Genomic DNA, 27,924 nt, shown 5'->3' on the forward strand with positions numbered 1-27,924 from the left:
GCAAACGCGACTTCGATTGGTTTAAAAATTAAACCAAAACAAACAATAGGGGGCGCAAGAGGACCACATTACTTGGGTTGAACTTGAAGACGTGCCAAAGAGAAGCTAAATGAACGGCCGTGATCGGCATTAGTTCTATCCATAGACCTTCTTTGGGAAAGAACAGATGCAATATTAAAAAATGGTCACTCAATATTTGCATCGGTCCACTCAATTTATACATTTGTGAACAGCTTAAAGGGTCTAATTTCCGAATCTAATCTTCTAATGAAACCCTTTACACATGCAATACTGTGTAAATTCCACCTCTCATTTATATTTGTGTGTTTTTCCATGCAAGTATGTTTTACTACATTAGCAGTGAGTTTGGATTGTTTTTATGCTGCAAAATTAAACAGTTATTTTTCATTAAACAGATGCTTTTCAGTATTGCAAGGCAGGTCTGCATTCATATTGTGATACATTTTGACAAGATCATTAACACCGCCGGGTTGCTGTGTCTGGTCTTTGCTTAAATATTGTTTCCTATTTCTTAAGGACATGACTTTCAGTTACTGTTCATTTAATGTAGGCAGTTTTTAGGCCAGCTATTTCTTTTGTCCTCCACTTATCCAGCTTTATCAATTTTTTAGGACACCCTTGACACCATGTTGAGGTATGCAAAGTTTTCAGCAAATAGCTCTTTGAAAATGAACGTTATGGTTCAAAAATACAGTTTTATGTCTGTTGAACTGTGTTATCTTTCACAATTTTTAAAGGTTCTATAAAAAAAGGGAAACAAAAGATGTTTTTGTGACCCATTGCTCGTAACAAAATGCCCAAAGTTACAGTTTAAAATTATGTCTTGGCAAAATTGTCTAATATATGAAGATAAACACTGGCTGTTCCCTGCCCTTTTATGTTTGAAAGACCTTCAAATAGCCTGAAGAACTCATGAAGAAAAGAGTAGTGGCTCGAGACTTTTGCACAGCACTGCTGAGCCTTTTTAATTTTATTTTTTGGACCCAAATGTAAAAGTTCGTTGTGTTGAGGATGTGTTTTAATGGGGCCACTTGCAATTATGTCTCAAACAAAAAGGCACATGATGGCTACACACACTTAGATTTAAGTGAGAAAATTAAAAAAATATATTTGAAAGAGCCAATGCTTTAATCCAGGAAAAACAATCTTCTGTAATTACTTCAAATTAGGATACTTAAGGTAATACATCCAAACAGGAAGAATTCCAATTTTCACAGTATTTTTATCTTGATTTTCATATCAGACACATGGAAGAGTGTTATGTTACTTAAATTCTTCTAGTTGTTTTCTTAGCATAACATAATATCTTACACGATCAATATAAATGTTGTTGTATGCTGCCAAATCTGATTGTTCTATACCCAGTGGAGTGAATTTTTAAACACATCCAACATACTGTAAACAGAAATCATGTATATATCACCCACGCTGGCACTAGCCTGGGGCACAGATGGTGTCAAATGAATACATAGTTCGTTCCAACAGCCTGGGTCTTCAGGGCCAAGTGGTCCCAACTGTATCAACACTGAACTGAGCATTACTCATCCAGAACAAACCTCACAACATCTCCTTAAAAGCATGAAAATCTTTTGTGGAAATGGCTGGCCTCAGTTCAGAAACAGCAAGACACTAATTTCCCACAGGATCCGCCTGAAATGTTTGAATTTCAGATGGATCCCACCCATTTCACTTAATGAAAAAAGTAAATAACACAAATAGTGTTAATATAATATTGTGATTGGGAAACAGCTGTCACACTAATTAATCTCCTGATATAAACTACAAACTGTCAACATAATACACTGACATATTTTTTAGTTTATCGGAGGATTCATAGACCACAATTAGCCAAATGTTTAGTCACTTTGTTTCCCGTGATTATTTTTGTAACATTTGGACAAACATAACATGGTTGATCATTAAGAGGCTGATAGATGAAACCTAATTACAGTTAAACATACAAACATTTGTATGTATTTGGGCCAGAAAAGAGACAGTCAGTCCACATCAAAAGCCCAGAGGTGGTGAGGTAATACGACCATGTTTGACTGATGGTTCTGAGCTCAGGTCTTGGCAATCTGGCAGTCATGACTTCATTAACGAGCAAACTTTACAGCTCATTCAAATGCACCGTATGTATTCTGTAACCTCTGGATGTTTTGCAGTCTTGGAGCAAGTGAGTCACAAACCTGTGGCATCGCCAAGTGAAATGCAGACATTGAATTTCAATGCTGAGTGTAACATCTGTCCAAAATGTTCACAGCAAAGTTGGATTTTTAAACTAGAACGACAGACTGCAACACTGAGACAAATCCATGAGATGGCAGCAACACTGCTTAGTGCTTATAAATGTAGTATATGTCATTATCAAATGTATTAAAATGTCCATTATGTCATTTAAATAATGTTTAATTACGTTATACACCTTTGGGCTACTTGACATTTGAAAGGATGACTTTGTAATATAGCTTCCATGTGCTTTGTGTAAATGGAAAATTGGGCAGTTGGCGAGATAAAGCTCCACAAGCTATTGGACACATGGTCTGCAATTTAAAAGTAAAAACTAGGAAGCCGACCACTGCATGACAAAATATGTTCTACTGTCATTTAGACTTACTCGTAAAGCTGTTGAAGTGCAATTTTATCTTCTAATACATGCAGCATAATAGACGGTGCGTTTGACTTTGTATTGTATAGCTTGAAGCTGCAGTTGCAGGTCTCATGAGGTTTACTTCACTATATGTGGTAAACAAAAATCTCCACCAAAACATTAAATGTATTTATGCGAGCCCCACATCTGTGACCACTGCATCATGGGTCGGATCTCAGTTTGGCTCGCACTCCTGTCTCTGAGGTCAGTCTGTGGAGACCCTGTCCCAACAATCACACCAGACCACTATCAAGCCCATATGAAGGCAATAAAAGCAAATTTAAACCAGATCCCAACACGCTCCATGTCCCTCTTTCTGTGTGCATATGCACGAGAGAAATTAGTTACTGATTACTTTTTTCAAGTAACTTGGCCAACACTGTTTATGTGTGTATTAAACTGAATGAAAGAGAGCTGGAAAGAGCATTTTTTAAAAGGCAGTAAGCAGAGTGTCAAAGCAAATGGAGGTAAAAAACCTTTATTTTCTTCTCCAGTATACATCACATAAACAACAAAGTATTTCTACAGTACTTTAAAAAAAAAAGGGGGAGTTTAGAAAACAACAATTTTACAAATATGATTTGCTCAGCAAGTCGCTTAAAATTGCTTCAAATTTCAGTCAGCCTGACTGAGCAACAGTACATTAAAAAAACAACAACAACAACAACAACAAAACGAGTAAGCAGGTGAAAACACTATGCCAATGACTATTTTTTTAAGGTTTAAGAACACACAGTAGTAGCTTTGATCAAAGCATTAAAGTCTAAACATGAGAACACACAGGGAAAATAAAGTACAGCGCTGCTTTTAAAGCATCCGTACAGTCATTCCTTTCAAGGCAATGCCAGAATTTTCCTGGATGTGAGGCACCACCGGCCTTTGGCCACAGGGAGAGGGTGCGTCAGTAAAAAACCCCTCCGATATAAGGTCCACTGGTGATAAGTAAAAGCTAGCTCCAGCAACTGTGGTGTGATTTCTGGAGGGTCAAGGGTCAATTTCAATGGGAACAACAGTGAGGATGGCATCTTCATTGCCACGGCGCACAACCACTTTTAAGGTGTCATCTCTCTTGATGGCGGCGCTGACATCGGTTGCTGTTGAAATCCTATGGCCGTTGATCGAGATGATGACATCATGCTCTTTGAGTCCAGCGCTGGAGGACAGAAGAAGAAAGAATGATTGAGGGGTTCATAAATGGAAAAACATGTGCGAATAGGATGATCTTTGTTTTCGGAGCCCGGCTATTCTAGTTGAGTTTTATGACATCAAGGCACAGTTTTAGCCTCTGAGGAGGTGTACAGATGTTTATCAAGTCCAGCTGTTCCATGTCACCTTCTATCACTGTATACACTATTTTTTTGTATGTTGACTAACAGAGCACAAAATACTGTAAAATCATAGGAACGTAGGAAATAAAAATGTCAGTCCACTGGTTTTATCCTATTGTTAATAAATCCCATACCAATCACTGAACTGATTGTTATTCTTTATTTCCACGTATATGAACTGAAGCTTATATTTGGTCATCCTCCATTGTGTTACATTTTAAGAAAATCTGTGATGTTTTTAAATGAATTAAGCTATTAAAGTAATCTGAATGATCAAATGAAATAAATGTTCATGGGTGTAGATGCCTTAACACATTAGTGGTTTAGTTTTATGACAATTTATACATCTTCTTATGTAATTTAACTATAGTTCCCTCTTTAGATTTCAGTGGAAAGAAAATATAGAGGTGAAATACTCTTCATTTTACATAGCCATAATCAGCTATTGGTAGGATTGTTTCCAGGTCTGTGAGCCTCTAAATCAACAAAAAATAAAAACACATTGACTAAAAGCACACTTCCAATGTAAAAAACAAAGTAGTAAAATGGGGATCACGCACAGACTGAGGCAGTAACCAGCAGTGATATCAAAAGCAGACTCTTAAAACAACTGCTTAATCATAGCCACATGTAAACATAGACCACCACACCTTCACTTGCAACAGCATCAATTAACGGAGCTGAAACTGGGATTTCAGTGCACTCGGTCGCCACAGAAACAATCCCTTCCCTACAGAAGAATCAAGATTCCAAAGTCCATAAACCAACATAACACAGAGTGAGATCAAAAGTGAAAAAAGCAGAGCCTAGAAAAAACAAAACAGAGAATATAAAAGGAACCACAGAAATGTTATAATGCAAAAGGGTGGGTTATTTAAGCAATGAGTAAACACTGATGAAACCTTGTAGGACAGACCACTATATAGTGGGATGGGTGAGCAGGCGCAGGAAAACCACAGTTCAGCTACTAACCTCCCTGCATGAGGTTTGAAGGAAATAGCTGACCTCAGCGTCTCCCGCGCCCTACTCTGCTGGAGTTGTGGTGGTGGCTGATTGGAGTGGGCCGCAATTGTGGGAGGAGGGGGATATTTTAGAGGGCCAAGCACTCTAGACATGCTAGAGTGAGCCATTAATTCACATGCTAGTAGGACAGCTATGTAGGAAGCTCTGGGCATGTGTGCAACCTCTTGATGGTTAAACTAGGAAAAGAAAATTAAGAAAGGAAATGAAATATACTATCTATTTGCATTTCGAGAGGCGAGCAGGGGCTGCGTGGAGAGTGATGAGAGTCTTGTGTGAATTTAGTGTAGATGTATTGTATTACGAGCCAAAGACAATATCCCATAGCTAGAGTCAGATAGAACCTCCATTTGCACTTCACTGAGATCCATAAAGTTACAATCAAGTTAGCTTCTACAGAGCCACTGTCTTTGGAAACTTATAATATATTGCTTACATTGCAGCTGGTGTCTTTGCAATGACCTCCATAACATAAGCTCCCGAGGTGATGTCAGGGAAGTCGCGGAGTCGAGTCTTCAGCTCTTTGGCTAGCCTAATGGTAGGGGGAAAAAAGGAGAGAGTTAAACACAAAATTCTGCAATTCCCTGTGACCTGGGTATAATACAATGTTTCATTTATTGCATTCTGGGGATTGAACACAATGGCTATGTACATAAAAGTGTGCAACTTACCCTGGAGTGAGAGTCATCATCCTCACACCAATATACTTCTTCTTTGCTTCTGTTCTCCCTAAGGCTGGACATAGAATATTCAGTTATCTTCTAACCTGGGTCTCTAGCTACAAACCAGAGACCAAACAGCACTTTTCTGTGTTGGAGTCTGCAGTTTCATTGCCCAAAGGCAGTGCTTTAGTAAAGGAATATGACCAGGGGAATCATCATCATTTTTTCAAGCATTCAATGGGATGTGCACTGTGAATTCAGCTCGACCTCGAGGCTAAGACTGTCAAGTTGGAGTTATACTGCAACATCCTGGGGCCTCAGAGGGGAAACAAAGTGGCAGGGACTTTCCCAAAACTGTAGCATATGCACTTTATTGAAAAGACAGCACGTTTTCAGAAGGACTGAGACAATCTTCACCTTTCACCAGCCCTACTTGAGCCATATTTAGCTCCCAGTGTCTTTGTCCCTTTCATCCAACTAGAAGGTTCACTGTTTTTGACAAAGTGAGGGACAGCCAGCATACATTACAAGTGAGTGTCACAACAGGACTTCTAGAGAGCGATTCAAACGTAGCCGAATCTGTGAACAATCTCAAAGGGTATAAAGAAAATAAGAAATGCAGGTTTTGCGCTGTGAAATATGTTTCGAATCTTTGTTTGAGATCCTTTTCTCAGTACATCATTTAGAAAACCCGTGAGTAGCTTTCTGTTCTGGTTCACTGGTTTTACTTAGCGGAGGCATTAGTCATTTGTGTAACAAACAATTACATGAACTCACTTGTCCACCTCAGAATTGGTTCAGGGTATTGCATTCTCAAGGCAGTGGCCTCAGAACAGCATATGCTCAATACTGTCATCAGTGCCACCATGCTGCACCTGTGACCAAGGCAGGGATGCTGGCATGGTGGATGCTGGCATGCATGTCTGAGTTATTGCTGCAGCCTTGCATCTCCATATGAGCATCACCTCTGATCTGATTGGTCTTTCTGGAAATCTGGACAGAGATGCTGAGATAAGCTGTCCACCCTGCTAGTAGAACAATAGTAGAACAATGTCTGACACTGACACAGTAGTGCAGGACTTTCTGGATCAGGAGGATATTCATGCACTTTCTTGGCAAGCATTTAGTCCTGATATGTTTCCTACTAAACATGTCTGAGACAGGCTGGGTCTTCATGTCCACTGCATAGCTGCAGGCTGCACACATCTGGGAAAGGTGAACAATTTCTCAACAGCTTATCAGGACACTTTTGCAGACAGGCAACTGCTGTCAGAGGAATAGCTGTATTATCAAATGTACTTACTATATATGTATTATAGTGCTGGTCTATAAAAGCTTTTGAAAACACCAACTTGCATTTTCCTTTTTGATTTGCATGGATCAGGTGAAGTCTGCTTTATATAGGTAAGTTTCTGAATTTCATTTCTTATGAAACACTACTCAATGAAAAGGGCAAAAAGCATAAAATAAAAACAAACAAACCAATATGCACTGGCACAGATTTTTCTTTTTAGTTTATTGTAATGTCAAAATTCTATTAGGTAATGCTGGGCATGGATTCCCATAGCTCTAAATACAGTGAACATATCGCAAGAGATCACACAAAGATGAAAACGAAAAAAACTCCTGAACTAGTGAGCTGAATTATAGCTCATTTAACTGAGATCACGGTCCAGCTCTCTTGGCTTCTATACTAAAAGTGATTGAAGAGAGCCAGTAAAATGAGAACATTAATAATGTGTCAGTGAGAGCTCATACCTCTGGACTGCCTGTCGTATGACTCGGCCAGGAACTGTCGAATCTTGTCCGAGGGTATGGCAAAGGAGATGCCCGCTGTCACCTTCAGCGTGTTAATCCCAATCACTTCACCATCCTATGCCAGTAAACCTCAACTCAGTGACTGTAAATGGTGAATTGTAGAAGCATAAAAACATATATATAATTCTGGCTTACCAGATTGACCAGAGGCCCTCCAGAGTTGCCGTACTGTGAACCAAAAAAGTAAATAACTTATCTGTAGTAATCCGAGAAAAGAAATTCAGTGAGAAATGACAATTCAGCTTTATTTATTTACGTTGATGATGGCGTCAGTTTGAATGTAGTCCATGTCAGAGTTGCGAAGGCCTAGCTCTCTGCCCCCTCGCTGAGTAGTGCTAACAATTCCTGTAGTAACCGTATTCTGGAGGGAAAATGGGCTGCCAATAGCAACCACAAACTCTCCTGGCCTCAAATCTGACGAACGGCCCAGCAGAAGTACAGGAAGCTTGGTCTGCAAGTGGGACACAGAGGGTCAGTATGTTTATATTTGGAATCCAAGGCTTGCAGGTAAAGAAAGCATTTCTTTAGCATTGATAGGATAGGGTTTAGAGGCGCAACGTCAGCTCAACAGTATGGTCTGCAAACTAGTCCACTCATGTCTCAGAATAATTTGCATTCCTTTTAGTGATTACCTGACTTTATGGCCAAATATGCTGCAAAATCTAATAACACTTCCAGCACCTTTTGTGTTTTGTGCTAATATGCGTATTAGCATTTTAGCAGCAAACGTAAACATGCTAACGTTTCTGTCCAGTCTCTCTGCTCAATAAGCTTACTGTAGAGTTATAGTCTTGAACCCCCCTCCCCCCAACACACACACACAGACACACACACACACAGATATTTTTCTAGCCATTTGACAGACTCCATAAAAGGAATAGGGAATCATTTGTGAAACTAGCATCTACATTTAGCCTACGCTACTCTGTCATCTGCTATTTTTAACTTTTATCTTTGCATCTTTTCAGTTACAAGTTATGCACAGAATAACAGAAAACAAAACAAGTGATGCAGTTAAACTTATTCAGCTATTCTTATACTAACTTAATGCATTCACTTTAAAACTAAACTATATTTCTTTGCTCCCTCGACATCCTCCATGTAAAGTTAATTAATATGTAAAAAGTAACTCTGAAAGAAAATCACAAGTTCAGTGTTGCTTCATTTGCAGTCGCTCTGCTGAGCATTTCTCGTGATCAGGTGTTTTATAAGTGGACAGCAGAAAAAGAATTACAGCTAAACTGCAAGTCTTCTAAACATAACCCACTCAATGCAGCATGGTCCTGCTCCCACACAAAAACAATTACCACTTTAAAACCACAGGGGAAGGGAAATTTATGCCAAACAATCTAAAATACTGATAATCACGATGAAAGGCTTATTTGAAAGTGCAGCTCGGCTGAGAAATGATTCCTAATGGCAAATGTGTGCCAACAGACCACAGATGCTAGAAAATGGATAGATATTACAGTCAATAATGAGTACCTTAAGCTATGGTTGGTCCTGTTACACTGGGTTGTAGAAACCAGGCTGCTGAGTGCTTGCCTCAGACACCGAAAGAATATATTTATCCATCCACAGTGACAATTTCCTTCTTTATATGAAATCATCTCTGCTGGATAGTCCATAGTCAAAGCATGTGTAATGCCACATCCACATGGGTCTGTATACAGTTGTACCCAATAACCTGCAGGGAGGCAACTTTCTTAGAGGGGAAAAAAGTACCTATCCCAAGAGTTCCTCTTGTGAATCCATTTTGTTTACTCAGGGTTATAAATAGGTGGCGTAGGAGGGTGAATGTTCACAGGGACAGTAGCACATGTTAGTGTACACAGACAAAGGGATCATATAGGAAGCAATTTGCAAAATTATATCATTCCCAGCATTATATCGGGGATACCTAACTGCCAACGCATGCAAACACTTTCTCTGCATCGATGCATGTTTGCAGATGTAGATTAAATAAAGACATGCGACTCATAAGCGAATTGAAATGCATTTAGAAAACTGAGCTGCAGGAAAATGTCAGAGACAAATCTTTTCAGTGATACCGTGTTAAAGCTTTCTGTAAATGATCTCAGTGCTCATGGTGAAGTTATTATTAGAACATGACAAAGATAGTGAGGATGAGAACCTTTCAATCTTACCTCACATGCTGACAGAGACACAGATATAGAAATACAAACACAACTACTATAAATGTTGCAGGATTAGTTCCCAATTAGTGTGAGTTTGTTTCAACATTGTAGGGTTTGTTACAAAAAAATATGGCAACACGCACAAGCTACATAACTGTACGCACAATCCAACAAACAAGCATTTGGCATGCACATTCACATACAGAAAGACACCTGACACAGGAGTAGCAGTCTGTTTAATCACTCCAGCTCCCCCCTCCCGTCACACTCCATGTGAGATAAGAGTATAACCAGATGGAGACAGGAAGAAAAAGAAACACACACGCTGCGAAGAGAGAGAGAGGACATCAGGTGGATTCAAGTCCCTGCTAAGGCATTTACCCACTGCCTGTCACCATGATTCTGATAACAGTTAGTGATACTGGTTGTGTCATGGTGACTGTTGCTACCTTACCACCTGATCTGACTTTATTAAATGCAAGCAGTTTGCGGCTTAAAAGTTTCTACCTAACCCTGGGTCTCACACACACTCATGCAAAAATCACACTGCATTCACAAAAAGCATGCACATGCAGGGCAAAATGCAGAAGTTGGCTGACATGCAAACAGCACCTAGGTGAGAGGGCAGAGCAAACACAGAGCGAGTGGACTCCCCAAAGTTTCGAGAGACCCCTAGCTTACATATCACTTACTAATTGTTACTAGTCAGCAATCTGGAATCACTTGTGGAAAATCATCTCGCCATGTGAGTCCGCCTCGTCTGACCACCCAAGTGACTCACCGTGCTATTTCAGATGCACTGGTACTTTACCCAAAGACACTATAGCCGCACTTAAAGGAAAGAGGCAAGGTGAAAGAAGGGAACAACAAACACCACAAACCACAGGAAGAGAGTCTGAGAATGTGAGACGAAAGAGTGAATCAAAGTTACGTCAGGAGCCAGCTTATTACCCCTAAAAATATTTTTGGCTTAAGATGTAGAAAAAATAAAAACGACAGCCACGGTAACATTTATAGAACAACAAAAAAAAAAAAAGTCTGATCTGATGAGGTCTATGAGGATAGATTTTTTTTTCTTCTTAAATAAAGGGCTCTTGTTTTGTTAGGTTTGAGACCGTTTCATTACCTCATATTATGGCAATGATGCCATAGATTATCCTCTCTTTTCTTGCCCAAAAGAATCTGTGTTTTCCACATTCTTGAGTGTTTAGATAATAGAGAGAAGTGGGCCATCAGATTGAGGAAAGGAGATTTAAACAGCTTTGTTTATGTTACCCAAAGAGGCAGCTGTAAGCGACACATTACTGAGAAAAATTCTAAGCTTTTGTAAAATCTGCTGTCGCCTAGCAGAGTATTTGTTCAACCGCCTGCACACAGAGAGGTTTGGCGAAAGGACAGTGAGAAGAATATGCTGGTTGACAACCCCACAGAAAGACTTGAAAATAGCTGTAGAGTTGCTATAAAGGGATTTATCAATGTTTGATGTTAAAGCTTGGGTCGTTTGGAGCCTCATTTAAAAGCCATTACACTAACTACCTTTTTATGACTAGACCAGGTGCAAACTTTAACTCCAGGCAAACTAAGATGGACTGAGGCTTAATAGTGTCTAAGGCACATGTGGACACACATATAATCACTCAGAGAAAGGGAGGAGGTCGCCTAAGCGTGAACCCTCACAAACTGAAGTCTGTAAATTAAATCCCACACACCTGGCACTGCTTAGATATACAGCTAGACCACGTCAAAATACACATATTCAGAAACAGAAGCTCGGGTTGGGTCAGTGCATGACCTGAACTGTATTAAAGCTCATATGCAGTCACATGGCCTCTAATGTTTCCTTCATGCAGGTGTCTTCAAAGCAAGGTGGGCATATTTTACAAAGCTCTACTTTACAAAATTCATAAGTACACTAAGGTATAGGGTTTTACTTGCTGAACTTGCCCTCGAGGTTGTGCTGATGCAGTTAAAAATGTGGCAGGATTCAGCATGCTCATGCAGTACATAACATCAAATAAGGGAATAAGAAGATCACGCTCAGGAGACTGAAAGAGGCTATGCTGACTGTGTTTGTGTGCTTGTGAGCCTGAGTGGTTGCACGGTGTACAATGGACTCGTTTACATGAATGATAGCACAAGTACAAAATAAGTAAATAGGTAATTACTTCACTATTTATAGTTTGAGAAAATTTTGTAGAAGTATGTAAAGTCACAATCAGCACATAAAATAGGCATTTCCCACTTCGTAGGTGTCCACGTCACACTGGGTGAAACCATATCCTTGCTGACACCAGTGCGGAAACCACTCCACTATAGGTTCCATATGTTCTTGAGAATAAGAGCAAACATATGTCTGCGAGATTTGGACACATTTCACTCTGTAGCATGAACGCTTACGAGCACTAAAGGACATCTCAGTTCTGGCTAGACACCGCAAAACTTCGAACTGTGCAAATCACAGTGATGAGAGCAGAGGAGGTCTAGTGGGTTCGTTTGCTCCAGGGGAGAGATCTGACAGCATAATATGGTTCATTTCGCTTTTACTTGAAGTATTTACATGGCGCTCAAGATGTTTCTGTTCTTTTAAGGCTGGTAGCTACTTTGGGGTTGAGCCAACCTCTTGGCCAGTATGTGCTGGAATATGCCATACTTGTGCTGACCCTGAGTATAACAGGAGATATAAAAAATGGATCAAGTCCTCAAGCTTCATTTTTTTAACCATCTATCTGCCCCTAACATTCTCCCTGACCCTTTCCACATTTTCCGACACCGTGTCCGTGTTGTTACTGTTACGGCTCGGGTGCCAGTTTTGCCTTTTGTCTTTGGAGAAGCAATCTACATTTTGATTAGATCGACAAGCAACATTATATAGCATTATGTATCAAAAGCTGGGGTAAAAAAGACAGGAAAAAAATCATGGCAAAAAGAATCTGCAGGTCATTGGCAAATTAACTACGATGACACCTCCCAGAGCCACTGACATCAGTGTTTCCAACTTTGGGCTCACCCGTTTGATGGTAACGTGCAGGTGCTAGCAGTGCATGGAAATGGTTCCAATGAAAAAGAGGCCACTTTACTTCCTGTTTGCCTTTCATGCCAATTATTAGACCTATTAAAAGCCAATAAATAATAGCCAGGAAAAACTAGCTAAAGGTAATGTGTCATCTATCCAGATTAAGAACCAAACAGTTATACCTAGATATATGATGCCTTAGCCTAATTTTGTACTGGATTTGAGATATCTGTCCCCGATAATGCAATAAATATGAGTGGTGTTTACATTTTGGAGCCTATAACAGTGCACTTTTAAAACCTTTTTTTTCTGGTTCAGAGAGGGCCTTTGTCAGGTGACAACACAAATCAGCACAATCAATCTGACATTACATGTTACATCTCTGTGTTAGTGGAGAGAACCGAAAGCTATGCATTTTCCTACAATTTCGGGCTTCTTATTAATTGCCTGATATATCTGAGGAAATGAAACAAACAAGCTAACAAAACTTGTAAAAAAGATTCAAAATGCAATCTGTAGATTCATTTGTTTCCCGGAAGATGTGTCACTGCTGATTTATGAATGTAAAAACTCTAATTACACTTAAACATAAGTAGCGAGTGTGCTTGGTTTCAGAGCAGGGTTTTAAACAGGGACAAAAGCCTGTGTCCTTGTTTATATGCCACTGGAGCAAATGTGACTTTTTAAAAAAAAAATCTGAGTGGACTAACCTTAAAACACGGGTTCACTCAGCTGCCTTTAAAATAGCTTGCAGTTGTCTCATAATTACATAGCTGAAGATGCATCATACCTTGTGTCATTAGGGAAACAATAAAGGTTATTGATAATCAGCACTGAGTCAAATATGCCGGTAATCCCGTGGGCAAGGCTGTTGCCAAGAAAACAATTACACATCAAAACAGTAGGCCAAGACAATGAGTGTCAACACCCAGTCGGGTAAAACTATGTGTGTCTATGTGTCCATTTTCCTTGGCTCTTTTCCCATACTACTGCATCTTTAGGCCTGGGAACCTTTTTGGTTACAGAGGAGAGAGATGAAGGAGAATAGATGGCTCAGGAAGGGAGGAGGAAGTGATTCATTTCCTTTTTGCCTGTCTCCAAAGGCGACACACAGTGTCTTTCCACTGGCAGAGGAGCGTGACCTCCACGTCCCCGCAGTGAGCTGTCTTACACCCATGTGGACAAATGCGGACTCATACACTTTCATAATGGTTTGAATAACTGCTTTTGTCTATCACCTCTGTTAATTGAGGGATTTCAAATGAAATGTGGGCATCTTCTGCAGAAATATTTACCCAGTGTTACTAATATAAACAGACAAAATAAACAGATCAGTGCAGGCTGCTTTATAGACATTCACATAACACAGACACAGACGCACACAAAATCCAGCCCTGTCCAAACCAACACCAGGCAAATTTCCCAGAGAGGCTGGTTAAAAATGTTGATCGCCAGTAAAAACAGTTCTATTGTTGCATGAGAACACATGGAGAATAAAAGACTTGTTTTACCACAATACAGCACTTGTAAAGCTGAGAAAAAGTTAATGACTCATTAACTTTGAATCTTTTTGAGTCACCTTATCTTCAAAAAGCTCTTTTTCACCCATTCTAGGATTTACACTTACAGTGATATTGATGGCACATTTATAGCTCATCATTTAGCCTCTCGGTGATTTCAGATGTAAGTGGGCAAAAGCAGATTTTAATTTAGTATGCAGGGGTCAGTTTGCACTATCTAAAATCATGACTGCTTGCTCTGTTGCCTACAAATAATACAAAATGTGATGGCCAGATTCAGCTACTTTGTTCACTTCTCTGGAGGCAGTGGCCTATTTTTCAAGGCCTAGGATATCCAGATAGGGGATAATGAATATCCCGCCAAGACTTTCTATTTCATGCCCTCGCCATTGTTAACAATTGCAGTTTAAATTTTAATATACCTGAATAAAAAGCTCAATCACTTTCACAACATCTTTAGAAGATGACTATCATTGAAAGTAAGGTAGAGTTCGGTAATTTTAACATTTTGTCCTCACTATTCCACCCCCTATGCAAAGCACTAGCTTATCGTGGTGGAGGGGTTCGTGTGCCCCAGGGATCCCAGGAATTATGTTGTCCAGGGGCTTCTGCCCCCTGGTAGAGTCTCCCATGGCAAATTGATCCTGGGTGAGGGACCAGACAAAGAGCAATTCAGAACACCCCCATGAGTAGAACACCAAGGGAACAGTTCACTCTGCTCGGGATAGGGTTACCAGGGCCCCGGCGTGGAGCCAGGGCTAGGGAGCGTCTGTTGGCCAGGCCTTAGTCCATGGGGCCCGGTCGGGCACAGCCCAAAAAAGGGCCCCACTTTGACTGAGAAAATTGTTGGGCGGTGGAAGGAATACTTCAAGGACCTCCTTAAACCCACTGGCACATCTTCTGTGGAGGAAGCAGAGTCTGGGGACGAGGGGGATGATCGGCCAATCTCCGGGGGCGAGGTCACTGAGGCAGTTAAACAATGCCTTGGTGGCAGAGCCCCTGGGGGGGGATGAGGTCTGCCCTGAGTTCCTGAAGGCTCTGGATGTTGCTGGGCTGTCCTGGTTGACACGCCTCTCCAATGTTGAGATCAGGGGCGGTACCTCTGGGAATGAGAATCAGCACCTACAAATCTGAGGCCATGGCCTCAGCTGGAAAAGGTTGCCCACTCTGGGTCAGGGACGAGTTCCTGCCCCAATGGATGGATGGATGTATGGATGTTCCTAACACACACATCACACACCACAGCCTTCCTGTGGTCAAGTAGAGCTCTCGCACTGGATTACTATACAGAGCTGTAGTCTTAAGGGACTTTGAAGTAAAGAGGTAAGAGGCTTTTTAGCTGCAGAGTCAAAGATAATGCATGGCAGTACATTTGCATTTCATTAAAGCAACCAAATCACTTTCTAATAACTGCACAGATTAAGCCATAAACTGAAACACTAAAAAATATGACATACTGCACGGGACATTTGGAACATTTTGAAGTTCTAACGAGGCAGTCTGTGTTGCTCTCTATCAGCCTAAGTAAACAAATGTCCAACAGGCTTTGGAATCACTTACAGGTATAAGTGAACAGGGGTCTGAAAGACTTAAAAACCTAAAGCTTGATGGGCTCCATCACGCGCATCACACAGTGCAATCATTAACCTATTAGCTCACAAAGTCCTTCAGACATGTGGATCCATTTTCCAGGCCTTGGCCACATCACCCTCTCATTCTCTGTCCCTCTTGCTTTCTCTTTCCCCCCATACTCTCTACACAGGAACAAGTGAGCACAGCACTTTTTCCCCCTCTTTCCGTCCCCCTCTGAAGTTCCAGCTGCTGTAGACAGACTAATGTGTTCCCCAGAGCTGAGGGGCAGACCACAGCCCCAGGAACAGACTGGGCCCTGCTACCAATAAACTCTAGTTTCACATAGAAAAAGAGAGAGAAAGAAAAGAGAAGAGATTCATTATACAGTCAGGGAAAACTTAACTTTAAACTTTCTCACTCAGAAACAATTGTACCATTGTGGAGTTTTATTGATTATTTTTGGCTGCTTCTATACTGCTGACATTGTAAACAATTAGCTTTTATTTAACTGGAAGAACACTATTGGGGCTGGTAAGCAAAGGCAAATGATGACTGATGGGGGGGACGATGGAAGACTTTCAGCAACAAAATAGCTGAAAACTGACCTCTGTAGCTTTAAAAAATTAAAATCCCTCAAATCTTTCTGAACACAAAAAATAGAAAGCTTAAACAAGAGAATATTTGCTTTTTCTTACTTACTCTGAAAATGAATATGATATAGATATAGCCAACATCACTTTTTATTGATTTATTCATAGACAGTGAATAGGCATTGAATGAATTATTCTCTGCCAAATTCAGCTATTAACATCTTCAAAACTAAAAGATCGTGTCATTTTAATGATATGGATTACAGACTATATATAAAAGATGGATGTCGCTTTTGGATCTGAAAGTCAAACCATTCCTAACGTCCCTTTAAATCTTATTTTTAATAGCCAGCAGTGGATGATCCTCTAGTTACAAAAATGTGTGCTTTCAGAGGAGTCTAGGGGAAAACGATCCTTTGGCTACTTAGTCTGTGACCACAGACTCACCTTTACAGTAAAATGTAGTACAAAGTAGGATGTTCAACAGTATGAGTGGGAAGTCTTTGGTTTCACGGTCAGAACTGCCCCTTTACTCATAACATCCAGTTTGAAAACACTAAGATGCTGATGGTTAAGTTGCTGTGCTGGAGGCTTCACTAACCTTTGGCTACTATCACGATGGCTTATTTGAAGTCTTCCTATTCATACCTCAGATTTTATGTTGACATTACTCTGTCGTCTAAAACTGTGGTAATAAAAGAAGACTATTATGAAGTTGAAATATGTGGTTATTACACTTTAGGTGCTATAATTAAACAACCCGAGGTAATTATTCTGCATGGTTTCAATGTCCCTTTTAATGCAAACCAACTTTGCTTGCCCTCCCGCCCTCACATTATAACAGACTCATCGTCTAATTTTCCATCTAATAACTCTCACTAGTTCCACACGCTAAGTTCTGCACATTAACAGAAATCCGAGTTCCAAATGAAAATCTAAATAATGGTGCCTTTGCAAAGTGACCACAGGTCTTCTGGGGCTTCATCGCTGACACATGGTCTGGATAACTCATTCTGGCTTCATATAAAACAAACACTTCATACTCATAGTGTTGAATGTCTTGAATTACAGCAAACCTACTCAAATTACCTGCTTCTTATTTTGCAGGCAATTTTTAGTAAAGCAGGTTTGTTGTTTATCAAGAAAAAGTCTGATGCATCGAAATGTTTCAAATGCATGTGCAGTGAAAGGTTTCTATGATGATGAAGATTCTTAAACGGCCTATATCTTTATGTTACTACATGTTATAAGTACCAGTCATTCCTGAATCTGCACAGCCACTGACCATGTGCTGCAAACAAACAGGGGAAATCCCCCTCAATAAAGACCAGACTGACTGTCATCAACAGACTGAACAGGTTTTATCATAGAATGAACAAATACAAAGCACATGTCATTGCTCTTTTCTGCACTCCTTGCTCAATTTGTGCACCGAACAAAACCTGAATGCTTCAACCTCTTCAGACTTAAGGGTGGTTGGGGGGGGTCTTTGTAACATACCTCGCTCTGCAATCGTGACCAACTTTTCAGCTGTGTCACAGAGCCATGAGAGTGAGCTCCCTAATGCAGCTCTGCTATGATTCGCAGTCAATAGGCCGTGGCTCTCTGCCACACACTCCTTCACATGACTGGCTGTGATTAACATGCAACGTGGATCCCTCTGGTCCAGTAGACAGACAAAAACGCAGACAGATAGGGACATTGAGAGAACTGGAGAGAAAATGCAACAAACATATGTGCTACAAAGCAATGCGTTTTCTTTTAAATATCAACACCGTCCATAGATTTTTACCTGCCAGGAATAAGTGAGTGTCTCTGCAAATTGGTTGTGAAACAAGCATTGTAGTATCTGTTAGTTGTTTTTGCAGCTTGTTGTGTATGAACACTAACAAGATCTGGACTGACTGCAAGCCAGCTGTGTTTTAAAGACCCATCTGGTTGCACCTGCATGCTCACTTTGCTTCACTTGCACTCTGAGTACTAGGCTAAATTTGGAACACTGTCATTCCAGACTTGAATCGCCAAACCAACAAAATAGTTTTTTAACAGCAGTTTAACGGGAGAATTACAAAACCGTGAGTTAATATTTTTATTCTGTTGTGCTGGCTGTGACTTCAGAAAGCTTGGTCAAAAATACCTTTGCAGACTTTTTCACTTCAACTAACTCAGGACTCATTGGATAAATGCTTATTTGTCAAGCCTTAATTTGGCCAAATGAACTCAGTACAGTACTCAGTGAAACCAATTCAGAGACTTGTACATATATGGCAATAGACACACAAAGGTATGTCTGTAATTTTGTAAAAGCTGTTTCCCTTTACAGTCACTGCAGTATGGGACTAGATAAACAGATATGGTGGGACATTTATGTACAGTCATCAAGGGCATGGAAAACATGCTAATATAATGGTGGAATAATTGTACAGCATTTTAAAAAACAAGAATTGGTTCAGATTTTATCACTACAGTCAAAAGTCAAATATATACATACATACATTTACTTAAATCATTTAATAAGTGACTGAAGGTTCTGAAGGATCTATTAACTTGAAAAGTTAAAGAAAAGGCCAAGGTCTACTAACTTCTCAGTGATCATGATTCATTGCAGCTGGTAGTTTGTCTTTGTCAGGATAAAAAGGATTTGTTTGACTCAATGATCAATGCTGACCAATACTCAGAACAAAAAAAAAAAAGAAAAAAGAACAATGGGAGAGTCCAACGAATTCAGCAAAGATGTAAGAAGACGAATTGCAGCTTTACACAAGTTATGAAGGTGTCTTGGAGCCATTTCTAAAATACTGGATATTCAAAGATCATCAGTTCAAACAAATGTATAAGTTAATCAGAATTGTGACAACTTTGCCAAAGTCTGCAAGAAGAGCCAAAGTGTCACCCTCAGATGAGAGAAAATTGGTTAAAATGCTTAAAAACAACCCAGGAAATACCAAGAAAACAAGCCTGCCATGAACTGGAAACTACTGCAACACCAGCTTTACTGTACATAGAAAAGAAAGTTTTACACCACCATGGACCAATAGGGGGCTGACCAGGAAAGAAGGCCCTGCAACAACAGTAAGCATGACTAAAATTTGCAGCTGCCAACATGCACTAACCACATGTCTTCTAGAGAAACGTTTTACAGTCAGACGAGACAAAGACTGATATTTGGCCACAGCAGCAAGAGAACAAAAGGTGAAACTTGCTAAGGGAAATTAACCACATATTAATAAGGGTGTTTGTATATAGTTGAGCCTGTATAATTCTGACCCTGTGTGGATGACATAAAATCCCAAATAAATTCAAACTTGTGCACCAAATTTAAAGTCATTAAACATGTACATGTACAGTCATTGCACCCTGCAAAACAGATAGTTCAAAGAAATCATTAAAAACTTACCATGAAATTTTAGAAAATACTTCTATACCTGAAAATTCGATATTGTTAGAAGTTCAATAACACACTCATGTCTGCAGAATAAAAGCCAAAAGGCAATTAGCTTAGATGCGCATAAAGACTGTCAGAGAAATACTGAAAGCATACATTTGTCTCGTTTGTTTAATCAGTACATAAATAGAAATGTCAAATAACTATAAACAAGTAGTTAAATGCTCATATTATTTCTTGGCGAACAGAAGCCAAGTGCATGACTGCTTTGAGTCTCTACTGCCAAGTCTTTACACTGAAAACAAAGCTAATCAGCACATCTGGCTCTTGCTTAATGTTTAATGTAGACAGATGTATGGTCTTATTGATCTTCTTATCTCACTCTTGGCAGGAAAGTGAATGAGGACTATTTCCAGTATTTAAAACTATTCCTTTTATGGTGTGCTTGCTTAGATACGAAGCAAGAAAAACAAAAGCGAACAAAAAATTAATGGTGTTCACTGAGAACACCTCTAACTACCACATCTCCTATATTTTGCAAGGTTTCTAGAAGTCTGACACTTTAACTAACCGGTGCATCGATCTCAATGAGGGCGATGTCTGATTTCTCATCCACGTCTTTGATTTTGGCATCATAGGAGGCGCCGCTCTTTAGCTCCACTTTCACTCTGTGTTTATTGGCCACCACGTGGGCATTGGTCACAATTTGGCCATCTTCAGACACAACAAAACCAGAACCACTGGCCACTGCCACTTCACGCTTGGAATAAGTCATCCTGTGGAGGGAAGAAAGGGAGACATTAGGAAAGAGTAGGAAAAGGTTAGACTACTGGTATTCTTTCCTCTCCCCTTTAACAGTTTTTCCAGAATAGTAAAATAAAGCAGTACATGGTGTAATAGAAGTGTTAAATGCAAACCAAAAGTATGTATACTATATATATATATATATATAAACAGTAAGAAGGTGAGTATATAAAGCTAAGCTGGAGAGATGAATAAAACAAGAGACAGATCTAAGTGAAACAACGACGGATGAAGGAGAGACAGAAATCTGAAAATCAGAGGGTTTTGACCTTCAAAAAAACCACTTCACAAGTGATGGTGACAGACAGAAGAGAGATGAGACAGATGAAGAATCAAAGTGTCAAAGAACAAGAAGCAGAGATTAAAAAGCACAAAAATCTGGTCGGATGATTTTTAAAAAGAAGATGAAAGACTAAACTTGAGAATAAGGTGCTCTACCAACTGGTGCAGTGTGTTTAAGTACACAGGTAGGTTGTAAATTCTAGGGTTTTTCAGTCTGCCCCTCCCCAGCACCGAGCACAGACACACAGGTACGCGGCTCATACTTGCGGTAAAGTTCAATGTGAACCACAGACGGAGCAATTTTCTCCACCACGTCGGCAATGAAGTTGTATTTGTGCCTCGGGCTGTCTGGATTGTCTTGAGCTGGAAATACATCATGCACACACAAATACACAAATAGGATGTCAGCCTGGTAAAAACAAACAAAAGATGCATGGAAATACTGCATGATGTAAGAGCTGTGTGAGGATAGAGAACCAACACATTAAACTACCCTTCATCATAACACATCTGGGAAAAGAACAGATGACAGTTCATCTGCGGTTGAGACTGTCTAGGTCTAGGTCTGACACACATGTACTCACTCATTTACAGAGTCTGGTAATAAACCTTACAAATAAACACTTCACACTGACATTTACCCTTATCTTACCCCATGGTTAAGGGTGAAAACAGAGCAGTTCTAAAACCATCCGCAGCTCATTTGTCAAGTATAACACACAGACAGTGTGACACTGTATGTTAAGGGACTGCCAAATTCACTGAATCACCCATCCAGCTTTGGTAAGTCAGGAAATGCTGACTGACTTACCTGCTCATTAAATCCTACTCAAATGACAGTTTAAGCAAGGCTATGAATCAAGACGTCCCCAACCTTTCCCTCTTTGCTTTTCATCCTTCCATCCATAAGCTGTTATTTTGCCACGTACTTTGAACTATTTTGTCTCACAAGAACAATTTTCAGTCATTACTTTCTCCTAGATGACAGAAATTGCAAAAGTATAATCCCCTGGATATCAGTGATTGCACTGAAGGGTAAAGAAACAACAAAGAGACACTTGAGGTGCAGTTAAGCTAACACCAGCATTTAATGAGCATCATGCTGCTGTATGGAACACCATTAAAAAGTACAGTCCACAAACATTTGACAAACTGCAGGAAGTAAATTCTTCTGCATGTGGTTGAAGTCTTGGTGGTCGCAGTGAAGCACCAAAATTTGTTTAGCGGGAGTTTGTTAGCTGTGAAAGTGTTCTGTTAGCTAGCAACCGTCATTATAAACTGAAGATAAAAGATGGATACAGATCAGTTCTGTATCTGAAAAGCAACGCCAATTCAGAAGTGACTTAAACCAGATCTCTTTCTAGTGGACTGTTGCAGTGGGCCACACTGAAAAGTTAATGAAGACATAAAATTAACAATGAGCAGAACTGAGTTTAACTTATCGGAGAGGCCCTTCACTACAGCTCACAACAGTTTCTCATGAGGCCCCTTGGAAAAACTAATTACCAACCCCTGCTGGAAGAAGTCATAAGGAAAATTACTTGGATTAACACTTTCCTGATGAGTATGTGGTTTCCGTGTTGGACCCACCCCTTCCAGCACTTCCAGTTCTAAAAGCTAAAATGCTCAGACACTTCACAATGGTAGCTCAGGAAAAAGTGGGCCTTGGTTATAAACTGTTATGTTTTTAACTGAATCATAAACACAGAAAGATGCATGCATGCACACCTGCGACAAGAAGCTCACAGTAGTAGTGATTCTGGTAATATTGTCCTCCCACTTTCCCTCAGCTGAGCTGTAATGTAATTCAAATTCCTTTACACTGGATGTGGACAGAAAACAGTTCTACATGAATTTACTTGCAGTAAGGTTTATGGATTTTTTGCTCATGTTATTAAATATTAACAACGGCAGTAAGGTCATGCTCTTTGGAAAGAGACACTGTTGTTGAGTTAAGCACAAGGAATATCATTTATTTCTAATAAATTAAAGTGAAGTGCCAATATGTCCGAAACTGGACACCAAAACAGTCTAGATGAATGAACAGTGCTACAGTACGGAGGAAAACATATAAAGTACATTTTGAGGTGAAAATTCCTTCAAGATAAACCCTTTGAGCATCATGAATCAATAATCCAAATCAATAATTTTACTAGAAATTTTTTGAGTTGTGGAGTTTTTCACCTCACGGATGTATGTACTGAAATCCATTTCAGTCCTGCTAATAATTGTCAAGCTATTTCTCTAAAAAAATTCAGATGCCCACCTCATATTGTAATGAAAGGACAAACGAGGGGCTCACCAAAGTTAGCAGGTTTCTGGGCATCTGGCGATTAAGATTGCCTGTGCAGAATTTTACTATAATCCATCAAATGCTTGATGATTATTTCTGGGTATACGGTGTACCAAATGCTATTCTTAGAGCTAAAAGCCACTGAAAGAAAAAAGAAAACCAAGTTGCTCATAAATAAATGTAACCCCTTTTTTTCCCCCAACCCCGACATATATTTTCCTGAACTTTAAATCAAGTATTAAACATTATAAAGGCCAAACAACCTTCTTGCAATAGTATGAAGAAAAGATGGAAATGTTGGAGTAATTTCCTCCCTGCTAGCTTCAAACCCGGGGGGTTTCGTGGTCAGCTCTGATAGGATTACTGTGAGAGAAAGCAGGGCCCGGGGTCCAGAATCTGTGTTGTTTCTGGAGTGCACAAACAGGCTCCCAGTCTCTTCCACTTCACCATGTTATAATGAGTGAGGCCTCCTTGCACACATGCGGAAACCAGGAACACTCTGCTGCCACTACAATGCCAGTGTGATGATAGCAAACTTATAGGCCTAGTGGTGGTGATTTGGTAGAGACAGGATGTCATGAATCAGCCATTTTCTCCTGAGTTATATAGTGAGATAGATCATTTCATTGCTCAACTGAGCTTACAGCTGAAGCTTAGAAAGACTTTACTGTTGGAAAATTAAGTTGACTTATGAGCGAAACTGAAAAGAAGCGTCTAGATGCCAAAACGTGACTGATTCATCTTGATATGTGGAGAGAAAGTGGGATTTAAAGGCTTCTGATCACTGTCTCATCTAAGTATTGCTCACGAAAAACCTCTCCATCTGCTGAACTGCTGCTATAGTAAGATGGGATCTGTGATTGCAAGGTAATTTTCTAAACAGCTTATGTGTGTGTGACATTTATACATTTAATTAGAGTCATTATAAGGAAAGAAAAGAGGACATGCTTTTGATGGTGTGAAAAGTGGTGCGTTCAACTTCTTTTGAAAATGGGCTTGTTTAGGGTGTCACAGAGTACATTATAATAGACTCAGAAACTGCATGCAGTTTCAAAATAACTGCATGCAAATTTAATGGGCATAATTTGCCCGCAGGAGCTATTTGGAGATTACCTAAAGGCAATCATTTAGAAGCTAATGTAAAAGTAAGCTGTAGGTCACTAATAAACAAGGCAAATGGCTTTTTAGTTCAAAAAGCAGATTGAACTAGAAATCCAAGTAACATAGCGTTTTTCCTCATAGGCGACAAAACCAACATAAACACATATAATAGGCATATAATAACAGAATGACCAATGATAGACTGAAAAGCATTTTTCATGCAGATTGATCATATAGAGATATATACTCACTTGCCACTTTATTAGGTATACCTGTTTAAGTACTTGTTAATGCAAATATCTAACCAGTCGGTCACATATCACGTGCACATGGTGACACCAGCTGAAAGTAATTCAACTTGAATATAAAAATGGGGGGGATTTAAGAGACTTTGTATGTGGCATAGTCATTGTCATCAAATGGAGTGGTCTGTTTATTTCAGAAACTGCAGAATCTGCTGGGAAAAAAGAAAAAGAAAAAAATCCAGTTCTCTGGATGAAAACATCTTGTTGATGGCAAAGCACAGAGAATGGCCGGACTACTTTGAGCTGATAGGTAAGTCAACAATAACTCAAATAGCCACTTACTACAAACAGAGTATGCAGAAGAGCATCTCTGAATGCACAGCACATTGAACCTTGATGTAGCAGATGGACTAGGGGTGCCCAATCCCGGTCCTCGAGAGCTACCGTCCTGCAGCTTTTAGATGCATCCTTGTTCCCACACACCTGAATCAAATGAATGGCTTGTTATCAGGCCTTTGCCAAACATGATGGCATGCTGAAGAGATCAAACCATTTGATTCAGCTGTGTTGGAGTAGGGATGCATCTAAAAGCTGCAGGATAGTAGCTCTCGAGGACCGGGATTGGGCACCCCTGGACTAGAGCAACAGAAGACCACACCAGGTGCCACTCCTGTCAGCTAAGAACAGGAAACTTGAGTCTACGGTTCAAATCGGGTCTTCAAAATTGGACACTGAAAATTGGAAAAATGTTTCCTTATCCGATGACATGTGATTTCAACATGTGGATGGTAGGGTCAGAATTTGGTGTAAATACCATGAAATCATGGATCTACCCTGCTTTCTATCAGTAGTTCAGGCTGATGATGTAATGGTGTGGGGGATATTTTCTAGACACACTTTGGCCCCCTTCATACCAAGGGGGCATTGTTTAATTGCCACACACTATTTGAGCATTACTGCTGACTATGTCCAGCCCTTTATGCCCACAGTGTACCCATTTTTGTTCCGGGCGCTTCCGGCGGGATAATATGCCATGTCACAAAGCTCAAATCACTTCAAAGTGACTTCTTGAACATGACAATGAGTTCACTGTACTCAAATGGCCTCCACAGTCACTAGATCTCAGTCCAATAGAGCACCTTCGCAATGTGATGCAACATTATTGATGTGCAGCCTACAAATATGCAGCAACTATGTGATGCCATAAACCGAGGAATGTTTACAGCACCTTGTTGAGTCTGTGCCACAAAGAGTTTAGGCAGTTCTGAAAGAAAAATGAGGCCCAAACTTGTACTAACAAGTGTAATAAAGTGGCTGGTGACTATATCTGTGTGCACCAAAGACGCATAAACAACTTTATAGAAAGTAAACTGGAAGTGGAGTATTTCACACTTGGTAAATTAAGAAGCGATATATTTGGTGTAACAGCAAGTACACACTCTTGTTACTCCGACTCACCCTGTCAGACACTTAGTCTAATTGCTTCGGTTTATAGGAAAGCATTAGCAGAAATAACTACTGACTATAAAAGTAGTATGATAATATGATAAACAGTAATACTGTAAATGTTAATGATTAGCAGCACACCACAAAATATCACTTGAGTTTCAGGGCAATGGCAGACTGAGACTTATGAACAGTCTTGTCAATATCACAGACATTACGCTGCTATTCAGCAGATATTTTGGAGATGGCACTTAAGGTAAAAGTGGGGATGGGTCAAGTGAGTTGCATGTAATATAGAGTGGATGTGGTGTTTAGATTTTTAAGCAGTCCAAAAACAAAATTGTTCTTATGTGGGAGGGTGGCATTCCTACTAAGCAGTAACTTATCCTGACAGAGAAGCGTATACACACTCTCACCACACAATTTAAATGATATACTGACATAAAAACAGTAATAAACCTGCTTTAAGTTTCTGTGACCTGATGAAGTTAAGATTTCACCCATATGCAAGACATATTGAGAAGTGTGGTAACTGCTAATGAAAGCCTCATAATATTTAAGTATCTATTAACAATAATCAGATGTCGGAAAGAGTTTTTTGGAGTCAGTTCAAGCATTATGTGGGGAAAACCATTCAAAAACAACATTTATTAAAAGGAACCTAATTTAAAAGTACTCTCCCCTCCCAACATACACACTCAAAGCCCCCCCTAACCTCACAATCCCATACATCCATTACCCCTCCCCACTCAACACACGAGCTACAGGTCAGGGTGTCTTTTCTTCTTCAGCTTTCCCATGCATAGGACCCTTCGTTTTATTGGTTCCTGCAGACTAAAAGACGATTTGTGTTCTCCCAAGAAAAAACCTTAAGAAATGAAAAAACATAGATGTGAACAAAGTGGATTCAGTCCAGCTGGAATTAAGCTAATGCACTAGCAAATCTTTCAGATATGTTAAGAAGGAGGGGCAAAGGAAAGGATCGTTATCAGCATGGACATCCGGTCAGAATGCAAAGAACACAGCCATCAGTTATTCTCCGGAATTTTAGGTTTGTTTTCCTTTAGATCAAAGGTAATTTAACTAACCAAAGGGGAAACTCATATAAGCTCTGAAAGAGCCAAAATAAGTTTAGAGTAAATCATTAACTTAAAGATAGAAATGTTTAATAAATTAACTCTTTTCACTCCACATTAGCATGAGAATAGTGAGGGGAAGGGTGTATAGCCCGCATACAAGGTGTGCCAGGTGGAATAGAGGATTAAAGGAACCAGTCAGTGAAAAGAAAGTAAGGTCAGCAAGTAAAGCTACGTCAAATGGGTTGTTGTCAAAGGACAGTACTGATTGTTTAAAAAAAGCCAATAAAATGTAAATAGTATGGCCCCTCTTTGGCCTTAAAAAGTATGGCAAGTATGTGCCTTAGTGCATATGTTATTATAAAATTACTTCCAGTAGGTCATTGATTTTGGCTCGCTGTACTTCTTCAATGATTCAGAACATATGAGCTTGCTACAGTGTTAAGACCATGAATCATTTTGTTTCGATGGGGCTTTTTTCCCCAGTTATGAAAGCATACAGTTGAGCTTTGCCGCTGTTTATAATACTACAATGACACACTGGCAGCTGTTTCAAATGACTCACTGAGTGATTATAATTAACCCAATTTTTCCATTCCCAATATTGATTCAATTTACCCTATTTTAATCCAGTGAACTTAATTTTTTCCATTGTGAACTCCATCTAAGGTTGAAAGCACATAATACAACCAGAAACACTCACACTGAGTTAGTAACAGGGCAGTTAGAGCAGCATGGAGAACCCATTCAAAACCATGTCCCATTTTATTGTTAGAAAATGATGTATGTCGATCAGTACAGCAGCTGCAAGAGCAGGTTTTAACCCTTTAAAAGATATTAAACCAATGCAATATTCAGTACAGTGTTTAATAACACTTATCGTGGCCCATAGACAAGAATGGAGGTACAGCAATTTGGTGTGGTGCAAAAGCATTACATTTCTCTAATTAGTGCAATTTA

At 39.8% G+C, this 27,924-nt stretch overlaps 1 protein-coding gene across 1 annotated transcript in view; it reads right to left on the minus strand.

Moving 5' to 3' along the window:
• Positions 1 to 3,133: 3,133 nt before the first annotated feature.
• The window catches only part of LOC309721032 (serine protease HTRA1A-like), a 28,054-nt gene continuing 3,263 nt past the window's right edge, over positions 3,134 to 27,924 (minus strand). Inside the window, exons 2-9 of the mRNA XM_082558357.1 lie at positions 21,067 to 21,166; positions 20,289 to 20,493; positions 7,756 to 7,950; positions 7,635 to 7,667; positions 7,440 to 7,554; positions 5,691 to 5,754; positions 5,456 to 5,551; positions 3,134 to 3,824 (exon numbers count right to left, since the gene is read on the minus strand). Coding sequence (XP_082414483.1) covers positions 3,656 to 3,824; positions 5,456 to 5,551; positions 5,691 to 5,754; positions 7,440 to 7,554; positions 7,635 to 7,667; positions 7,756 to 7,950; positions 20,289 to 20,493; positions 21,067 to 21,166 — 977 coding nt within the window. The 3' untranslated portion in view covers positions 3,134 to 3,655. The remainder of the gene's footprint in view (positions 3,825 to 5,455; positions 5,552 to 5,690; positions 5,755 to 7,439; positions 7,555 to 7,634; positions 7,668 to 7,755; positions 7,951 to 20,288; positions 20,494 to 21,066; positions 21,167 to 27,924) is intronic.

This window comes from Aulonocara stuartgranti (assembly GCF_965226115.1).
Source record: "Aulonocara stuartgranti genome assembly, chromosome: 13".
Taxonomy (NCBI): domain Eukaryota; kingdom Metazoa; phylum Chordata; class Actinopteri; order Cichliformes; family Cichlidae; genus Aulonocara; species Aulonocara stuartgranti.